Raw genomic sequence first — 10,272 nt, 5'->3', positions numbered from 1 at the left:
CTGCTTTGCAGAGAGCCTGATGTGGGGCTCGATCCCAGGACCCCAGGATCATGACCTGAGCCGAAGGCAGAGGCTTTAACCCACTGAGCCACCCAGGTGCCCCCATTGATCATTTTTATGTCTTTTTCAGAAAAATGTCTTTTCAGTTCCTCTGCCCATTTTTAAATCAGATTGTTTTTTTCTCCATTAAGTTGTATAAATTCTTTATGTGTTTTGGATATTAACCCCTTACCAGATACATGATTTGTAAATATTTTCTGTCAGCCATAGGTTACCTTTTCACTTATTGATGGTTTCATTTCCTCTGCAGCTTTTTAATTTGATGTAGTATCACTTGTTTAGTTTTGCTTTTGATATCAAATCCAAAAAAATTCTTGCCAGGAGCAGTGGCAGAGAGCTTACTGCCTATGTTTTCTTCCAGGAGCTTTATGGTCTCAGGTCTTGGTTCGTCTTTAATCCATTCCTAGTTGATTTTTGTGTGTGCGGTAAGATAGTGCTCCAGTTTCATTCTTTTGCGTATAAAAGAATTTGTTCTTCCAACGCTATTTATTGAAAAGAATACCCTTACCCTATTGTATATTCTTGGCTCCTTTGTCCTAAGTTAATTGACCATATTTGTGCGTGTTTATTTCTGGGTTCTCTCTTTTGTTGATTTTTGTGTCTGTTTTTGTGCCACTACTGTGTTGTGTTGATTAGTATAACTTTGTAATACAGTTTGAAATCAGAAAGTGTGATGCCTCTAGCTTTGTTTTTCTTTCTCAAGGTTGGTTGGATCTTCAGAGTCTTTTTTGGTTCCATACAGATTTTAGCATTGTTTTTTCTATTTCTGTGAAAAATGCTACTGGAATTTTGACAAAGATTGCATTGAGTCTGCAGATTGCTTTGGGTAGGATAGACATCTTAACAATATAAATTTTCCCAACCCATGAGCAGGACATATCTTTTCAATTATTTGTGCCTCCTTCAGTTTCTTTTATCAGTGTCTTACAATTTTCAGTGCATCATTATTTTACCTCCTTGTTAAATTTGTTCCTAGGTACTTTATTATTTCTGATGCAATTGTAAATTGAATTGCTTTCTTAATTTCTCTTTCTGGTAGTTCTGAGATGTAGACTAGTAGAGCTAGTCTCTACTAGTCTGAGATGAGACTGAAGGAACAAATTAAGTGAGAAAACTGGGGGTCTTTTATTGTCAGTCTGGGAAGCATCAGGCAAACAGCATTTGGATTGGAATGTATTTTTAAGTTAAGACTTAAGTAAAGATTAAATTAATCTAAGTAAATCAGTCACTTTGTTTAAAAGATTAAAAAAACCCCCAGTGTTCAGAGATACTGAGTATCCTACCCAGGTCATTGGCTAATTAGCGGCAGGGTTGACAAGAATGCAGATGTTTATTTTCACCCTTCTCGGAATCTTCAGTGGTAAGGGTTTTCCAGATACGCACAATGAAAATAGATTGCCATTTGAAGTCTTTATTAGTTGACAAAAAATCTGAATAAAATCATCAGAGTTCTCAGTAGTAGTAACACAAAGTAAAGATACCTCTACATTCCAAATTAACATTATCTCTCTATACCAAGTAGGTAGTTTTTATTCTTCTGTTGACTAAAGTCAGGGTTTAATTTCAGAGACAATTTTGCACATGTGACATCAGGGCAGTAGTTTGGTTTGCTTTAAAACACATTTAAATAGATGGTTAAAAGTTTTAGAAAATATTCTGCTGAATACATTGAATTAATGTGAATTAATTGAATTAGTAAGATAATATTAATTGAATTCATACGAAAATATGACAACAGCTATGTGAACCTACACAAAAAGTCTTCTTGTGATTTACAGAGGCTAGAATGAAGTACATTGGATCCAAATTAACTTACAAATACAATAAATATCAACCACAAAGCCTAAACAATTATATGCTCTCAGATATGTAGCGCCAGAGACCTGATTTGTGTTTGGCTGCCAGATTTTGTGTTCGCTCACTTCAGATCTTCACTTCACATCAACTTTCCTCCTCCTCGGTTCACAATTTGTGGAATAGAATTGGATTTCAAGTTTTAAGATGATTGTTTAAAGGACTTTGTCTCTAGTAACACCATGATAGGTCTATCTAGATTTACATGTTTTTGTTTACTTGAGAGACCTAATTTTATCCCTTTATATTTGTGGGATTAGACAATTCAGGTGGGTTCTCACTTCAGGTACAGAGGAGTGACCTTAAGGTTTGCAACATTTAGGGAAAAATAAATAGTTCTCAATCCATATAATTTTTGCTGTTTAGCTATTCTCTTCCCTCCCCTCAGGGGGCTGTCTCTGTAGGTTCCACAAAGTGATCTTAAATTACGGTTATGCGCCTGTTTTATGCGGTAGAGGTTGTTTTTCATGTTAATAAGTCATGTGAGGTAAATCGATTCAAAGATTAGTGATAGTGCTTTAAATTTGAGGAATATTGTAATTTCACTTTGAGATTGGTGGTAAAAGTAAAGGTGGTAGTTCTGCACTCATAAATCATATCTGACAACAGAACACTTCATAATGTACCATGTACTATTTCTTTGGTGAAACACCTGAAAGGTACTTTATTATCTCATAAAGATATTGCCAGAATTGAGAATTTGCATTTGGGATGGAAGGTGAGGTTGTTTGTTCAACAGTAGTATTTTGAGTAGTGGCTGGAGTGGTAATTTCGATTGTGGGTGCAGCTGTAGTTTGGTTAATTTCAGGTGTAGAACTGGTTGGGGAAGGATTAGATGTGGTATCTTGGGCAGCTGTGGTGCCCAGTGGAGTTGAGGAAGGTTCTGGTGCTGGTGTAGGTAGGGAAGATGTAGGGGGGGCAGCTGTGGTGTCTGGCAAAGCTGGGGAAGGTTGTGGTGATGGGGTAGCTGCAGGGGAGCTCGTGTTACCTTGTCCTGCAGATGTGGTTGTAGCAATAAATGGAGTCACACCTGGAGATGTGGGACTGAAAGATGGGGTTTGAGTGGTAGCCGCTGAGGTGGTAGCCTCTGAGGAGTTACTGTCCACAGTGCTACTTTTCACTGGACACTTAAATGGCAGGGGACGTTTTGGCTTTGGCTTTCTCCTTTTTGTATGTGAAGGCTTTGGGAATTTGTATGGACCAGAAATTAAATGCCTTTTAATTAATATATTCCAGTTAGGTGGAAATTTTGGATGCAGTAGTAGTTGGCGGTCTAATATAAGTTGTTGGACATCATTCTTTTTGTGATGTATTTTCCGTGGCTGCTTTTGACCTTCACTGAGCTGTGGAAAGAAAGAAAATGCAAGAGCTGAAAACATCCATTGATTTATCAACTAGGAGATTATTGTGGAATGTTGGGTGGGCAGTATTTGTGGAGTTTTGGGAATGGAAATCGGATTGCAGTGGGTTGATTGATTATTCTAATTTTGCCAAATCTCAAGAGCAAATTGCTATTGAAGAGTTTCATTTTGTTAAGCATTTATTTCTGAGCTAGCTACAGTGGATGTATTCCTGTTGGTTCAAGCTTGGAGGATTAGCCAGATCTGCCCTTTGTGTTTATAGTTTCTCTCTTCTTCCACTGTAGAAAACAATCAGGTTATTGCCTGAGGACTGAGCAAAAAGGGTACCCTGTTTGCTGCACTCTAGACTCATGAAACTTCTGTCAGAGACATTCAGCTGAGATCAAGGAGTCTTTTCTGAATCACACCTTTCACATCGCCATCATTAAAAAAAAGGAAAACAAACAAAATCCTAAACAAACAACTTATCAAATACCCCACTTCACCTTTATATCCTCCACATTGAAGAAAATTTAGTTTTTAGCTTTTTTAAATTGGAAAAAGAACTTTGGTTATTCATATTTAGTTTATTTATTTAAAATAGGCTCTACACCCAACTTGGGGCTTGAACTCAGAACCCCAAGTTCCTGAGTCACAAGCTTTACCAACTGAGCCAGCCGGGCGTCCTGGCCACTACCTTTTAATTGTATCATTATAAAAATTATAATTACAGAAACAGATGCATCAATTAATCCTATGATATTATAGGAAAATATTGCATGTTTATGCATTTTGTCTGGAGGAGACCTCTAGCTTTCATGATTTCTCAAAGATACTTACATCTGAAAATAGCACTGATTTACTCCATTTCCCCAACAAATACTCTTTTTTTTCCAGTACACCTGGATGGCTTTCCGGCCTATGCTTGACAACTTCTACTAATCAGGTATTCTCTACCTATCTCACAGGTTGCCTCATAGTTCTTCTTGATACTAAATGGATTTCTTTTTTCTGGGGGGCGGGGGTCCATTATTAACAGAACTGAGATTTATTTTTTTTAGGTATTCATACTTGGTCCAAATTTTGTATTTTGGCAGCACATAGAAGATCCTGGAGATGTTCAAAATTTGAGAATATTTACCATATCATTTGGGTCTTACATTCTGCAACATTAGCATTCTTACTTCTTGACATTATTTGACTTAGAGTACCATAACTGTTTCAATATCTTATCTCTAAACATACTGTAATTTATCTATATTCTTTTTTCCTGCATTTCATCTCATACTGAATTTTAAATGATCAGTTATATTAATTTAAATTAGAGAAAAGAAATATAGCATAAGGATAAGGGGGCACACTCGGAGTTCCAAGCAAGTATGGGTTATTTTTTACCTTCTGATAACTTCCATATAAACCCTTTTGAGACCACCTAATAGATAAATCATTCCAGTCCCCCACTAAGGCTTGGCATAGGCAAAGGTGACAACCTCTGAGAGACTGGCAGTTGTCCAGCTAAGATAACTTCCTTAGAGACTAATATACACAGCCTTAAAAATAACTTTGGATGGTGAGTGCTGTGAAGTGTGTAAACCTGGTGATTCACAGACCTGTCCCCCTGGGGATAAAAATATATGTTTATAAAAAATAAAAAATTAAAAAAAATAACTTTGGAAAGAATAATCCTTTAAAAAAATTACATTATCCAGGACATTTCAGTTCATAACTGTGAATGTTCATGTATTAAAATATTGGCTTATGATCCACATAACCGGTATTTTTGCATAGCTGTCTTATAAATGGGCATAGAATTCCAGAGTCTACAGCTCTGAACCCAGGATGCTTCTCTGATCAGAAACATCTATTATAGGGCAATATTTTTTCAATATAAAATAAGTCGGTCACCTTGTTAAGCGAATTTTTCCTCAAGATTCAAATAATCACATAATTGCTTTGATTGAAGCAGGATTGGGGCCTTGAATTCCACCAGCTCAGTGTCTACTTTTTTGTGTGGCATTTGAGGATGATGTGAAGAACTCCCAGATCTTACAGGAGGATGTTTGAAACACACTGCCGCAGACCATCAGGAGAGGTTTGGGTCTGTCCTGTATCTGGCATTAATACTGAGTGACTTTTGGCAAATCACCTAATTTCACTAGATCTCAGTGTACTCATTCCTGAAGTGATTCAGATTAAATTAAATTGCATATCTGAAGTCTAATTCTATGACTTCTTTGCTTTCAAACTATTTCCAATAATTAACTCCTGTTCATTCCCTTAATCAGATGATTGGCTTCATGAGGGTGGGGGTTTTGTTTTGTTAATCTCTGTATGCCTAATACCTAAAATTATGTCTGGCTCATAATAGGCACCCACTAGATATTTACTGAATGAACAAATTCATAGAATTGATAATAAAAAAGCCAAATTTCTCATCAAATAAAATCTTAACATTTATAAGTGTTTGTTATGTGAAAAAGTGTCGGCTCTTTTAATTTAGATGACCAAAATATATCTGTGATCTCTTGATGAAGACAAATCAGTTAAAATCTTACTAGCTTTAATGTTAGCTTAGCAGACAACATGTATTAAATGGCCAGTTTGACTAGTTTGCTTAAAATATATTGGCTAATAATTATGATTGGCAGTTATGGATAGCTCTGACAGAACTTTTTGATTAGAATTGGGATTAAGGAAGTTTGAGAGGGGGTGGTGTTGGAAATGCCTCTGAGAGTTTGAGCTTAGATTGAAGGATGGAAGTAGTTATAATAAATATAGGTAAGCCAGGAAGAGCATATTTAATATATCCTCATTTGCTTGTTCACATCTGTCATTTATCTTTGTAAAAAAGTCCTTATACTTTTTTGTGCACTTACTTTGTGTCAGGCCCTATTTTAAGTGGTTTACAAATACAAGTTTTCTTAATTCCTTAGCAACACCAGAAGGTCAGTACTATTATTATCCTCATTATAAAGATGAAAGAACTGAATCCCAAGGAGATTAAATTTTAGGAGAATATATAACAATTTTAGGGGAATTTTAGGAGATTTTAGGAGAATATATAACAATTATAGGAGAATATGACAATTTATAACAATTATAAAATTTATAACAATTTAGTCTCCTAAATTATATATTTATGTTATAAATATATAACAATTTTATAGTCATGATTTTTACATCTGTACTCAGTTTTATAGTTTATAAATACACATGGTGCTTATTATTCTTCAGCAGCTTTGTGAGGCATTTACCGTTACTACTTTTTCCCTATTGGGGCCCTGTAGATAAATTATAGTTCAAGATTTATCTGGATGTTCAGATGATGAGCATAAGCCGACATTTTCTGAGCACCATTAGAGTGCACTTTTTGCTATAACCATGGAAATCAGTGCTAGGCTCTGGGCAAAGCCCAAGATAGATAGATAGATAGATAGATAGATAGATAGATACATAGCAAAGCCTAAGATAGATAGATAGAGATAGATAGATAGATAGATAGATAGGTAGATAGATAGATATTTTGGTGGGGGTATGGATATTATATGGTAAGTGGGGAATAGGAGATTACCCAAGAGTAATTCTGTCTACTTTAGCAGTTCTCCTGCCTTCTCTACTTTTTATAGTCATAGTATTCTGAGGCTATTCAGTCTCACTTAATAAATCTACATGTCACTTCTTAACCCTCCCTTCAAATTTGTCAAAATAAAAGTGAACATGTACATATAGGTATATAGCCTTAGATATAAATATGGTTCTTTATTACATCATGTATCCTCTTGAGTCACTGCTAATTTTAATTTTACCTCCCCAGTAGACCCTGAAAGTTTTTTTTTTTAAAAAATCTTATTTATTTATTTGAGACAGAGAGCACAGGAGTGGGAGAGGGGCAGGGGGAGGGAGAAGCAGGCTCCCCACTGAGCAGGAAGTGCGCTGCCGGTCTCAGTCCCAGGACCCTGCGATCATGACCTGAGCGGGAGGCAGATGCTTAAGGACTGAGCCACGCAGGTGTCCCAGACCCTAAGTATTTTAAAGGTAGGGTCCATTTTTGTAATCTTTTCCTGGTTTTGGAAACTGGACTTTCCTGTCCCCTTTTGTGCTTCCTTCATTTTCCCTATCCATATCCAAACTACCTACATTTTTTCTCCAGGTGATCCTATAAGGTTCCATGGCTTCAGTAGCTTTAAAATATAAACTTCACTCTTAAACTTCTTTTTGAACTTCAGTTCAAAAAGTTCTTTTTGAACTTCACTTGTCTCTTGACATCTCGTTGTAGAAGTCTAAGAGCCATTTCACATTTAACTTGTCTAAAACAGAACTCTAAAGTTCATTCCCTTTTTCACTATACACCTAAGCAGCATAAGTTATGGTAGATTTAATCACCAAACTACATCTTAAGTCCACCCTAATATTTTGTTTTAATTGCTCATATTTAGTGCAAGATACTATCATCTTTTATCTGGACCACTGCCTTAGCTTCTTGCCTGGTTTCTCTTAGTTTTTGTAACCTGGAGTTTGTTTTCTCCCCAGGACCCAGAGGCCAGTCCTTCCCCCGTGGACGGTCTAGTCATCCTGAGGCTTCCGGATATACTGAGAATGAAATCCATGTTCTACACCAGTGAGACCTTATGTGATCCATTTTTTGCATTTCTGTCTTATCTCATCACACCCATGGTGAAGTGAGTGCTGTGGAAATACTAACATGAATGGAATGAATCGTTTCCTTGTGCTTTAATTAGCTGTTTTCTTATGTTTCACAGAAAACAGAATATATTAAGTGTCTTGGAAATAGGAATTGCACATACTTTTCAAGTCTCAAGTATATATCCTAAATGTTATTGATATGTAAGAATAACAGTTATTTGGGTGGATACTTACTGAGAAGTAAGCACTCAGTGTGCAGATGCACACCAGCAGTGTCAGAGGCTTCATCTTTTTCTGTTGATTCTTGGGAAAAGCAGAAAAGTTGCTCACTGTTAGTTACGATATTGTGAGAGGTGGGATGCATTTTGATTAATGACTTAGCTTTGTTAGAAAGTACAGTTTAAAAGACGGCAATGGTTTCTGACAATTATGTGTATATTTTTCACTCCATAGTGGTAAGGCAAAATTACTTCAAACTAAAACACATTCTTTAAGAGAAAACAATGGAGGAGAGTCAAGAATTACTGTTACGACTAGTTTGTAGTATGGACATTTTTCACTGATAGTGAAGATTGCCTGGGAAGGGCAGGATCTTAGGAAGTTTAACAGGAGAAAGAAATAGTTTCCTTCCTATTTCAATTCTAATTCTAGAAACTTCCCTGTTTGAAGAACCATTTTACAAATTATCTGATATTTATTGAGCAGCAAATGTTCATGATCTTGTGAATGTTCTATGATGTTCTTTTAAGCAAGGGAAGTGTTCCTTATCTCTGTGTTACAAGGCTGTTACTGGGGACCAAGGACCATACCAAAGGGACTCTTTCCCAAACTACCTTCCACTGAAGATTTTGCTATTTTATACCCATTCTAAAGGGTGGAATTATGTTTTACTCATTTTTATATCATCACAGTCCATACAGAGTACAGATTTAATCAATTAAAATGCTTCCAAAAATAACTATTCTTGGCTTTAGGCTATGGGAGCGGAGAGTAAGGGAAGGACATGGCCTTCTATTTTTCTTATTTTGGTCCTGTATACCATATGTACATATCAGTTTGATTTCAGAAAACAGAGGTAAAATCATTATTTAGAATGCGTACTGTTACGGCAAGTAAATTTGTGTGCACACATCAATGTAGTGTCCTGTCAGATCAGACACATCTCACAATAGAGCCCTACCATTTATCACACTGGTGTCACAGTCAGTCATTCTTGGTTGAAATCGCAGCTCTGCCACTTACTACGTGACTTTGAGTGAGTTGCAAACCTTCATTTTAAGGTCGTACTGAAGATTGACTGGAATAATATATATTACAGATTGTCCTGGGCACATTGGTCCATGATAAAGGCTTAGTGGTGGTAATTACTATAGTACGAGTATACCAAGAAGAAAACCATCTGGCCCAGTTAGAGAAAGGAATGTTAATATTACATTAACAGATTCGTAATATCCTGTCAGTTTCTTTTCAAGATTAAAAAAATATTCACTGATTATATTTTCTTCTGATAACATATGAGTTGAGTCTGTTATCACATAGTTTAGCAGTTCACAAGAAGAGAATAATTATTACAGCACCTGGTGCCATTAGTCAATATATGCATATAACCTGAAAGCTGCTTGATATGTTGATCCCCGATATATCTAAAATATTCATATACCTGGCCTGGTGTGAGTCTTTCTTCTTAGGATGTTCGATCCAACTGGTGGCCTTCAGCTGATCTTTTTAGGATGGTAACTGGAAGCAAAGGAGGAGAAAGCACAAGAGAATTTTCAGGTTTTATAGCTCTTCAGTTGAGTTTTTTTCGAAATAGGAAATTTATTGGATTTGAGATAAGGTCACTTCTGTCAAGGAATTTGATTTCAGAGACAAAGAGAGGATAGTTGTAATTTGCGGGGTTAACAGCAGTCCTTTGTGTATCAGTTCTTCCTGATCAATATGGTAACAATAAGAGCTCAGTGAATAATTTACTTGATTGATGAGAATTACGATACTGAATGATGACACTTAAGAAGACTTGGACAGCTTTGGCCCAGGTCTTTCCAGCCGGAACAGCTCTTACACATTTTCCTGTTGGCTTCTCAAAGTAAGCTTGAGTGCCTTCTGACAGTTTCATGTAATGGAGCACCCCTTTCCCTCTGTCAAAAAGTATGATTTAGCTAAGGTCAGAGGATTAGAGAGAATAGCAAGATGCTAAATACCGGTAAAGAACAATTGTTTCAGAGCTGAGAGATAAACATTGACTTCTTTCATGTGAGCAGTTTTGAAATTTTGTCTTTTTATTTTGAGAAAACTTCAAATATACAGGAAAGTGAGGACAGTAGTAAAATGTACAACCATACACTTCTTCCTTAGAATTGTTTTTAACCTTTTG

The 10,272-nt window shown here is 36.2% G+C and overlaps 1 protein-coding gene across 1 annotated transcript; it reads right to left on the bottom strand.

The window, feature by feature from the left end:
* Positions 1 to 1,451: 1,451 nt before the first annotated feature.
* MUC7 (mucin 7, secreted) lies at positions 1,452 to 9,672 on the bottom strand. The gene is made up of 3 exons (XM_032334496.1): positions 9,559 to 9,672; positions 8,133 to 8,201; positions 1,452 to 3,257 (listed from the first exon to the last, which is right to left on the bottom strand). The coding sequence occupies exons 2-3, from the start codon at positions 8,184 to 8,186 to the stop codon at positions 2,547 to 2,549; spliced, it is 765 nt and encodes a 254-aa protein (XP_032190387.1). The 5' UTR covers positions 8,187 to 8,201; positions 9,559 to 9,672; the 3' UTR covers positions 1,452 to 2,546.
* Positions 9,673 to 10,272: the final 600 nt, after the last annotated feature.

The sequence above is a fragment of the Mustela erminea genome, chromosome 2 (assembly GCF_009829155.1).
Source record: "Mustela erminea isolate mMusErm1 chromosome 2, mMusErm1.Pri, whole genome shotgun sequence".
NCBI lineage: Eukaryota > Metazoa > Chordata > Mammalia > Carnivora > Mustelidae > Mustela > Mustela erminea.
Note: the sequence above shows the minus strand (reverse complement) of the source record. Positions and strands in the feature narration are given on the sequence as shown.

Coding starts and splice junctions, on each gene's coding strand:
- MUC7 (XM_032334496.1), bottom strand. CDS start 8,186: ATGAAGCCTCTGACACTGCTGGTGTGCATCTGCACACTGAGTGCTTAC. Junction 3,258..8,132: donor CACTGAGTGCTTACTTCTCA/GTAAGTATCCAC, acceptor TTCTTTCCACAG/CTCAGTGAAGGTCAAAAGCA.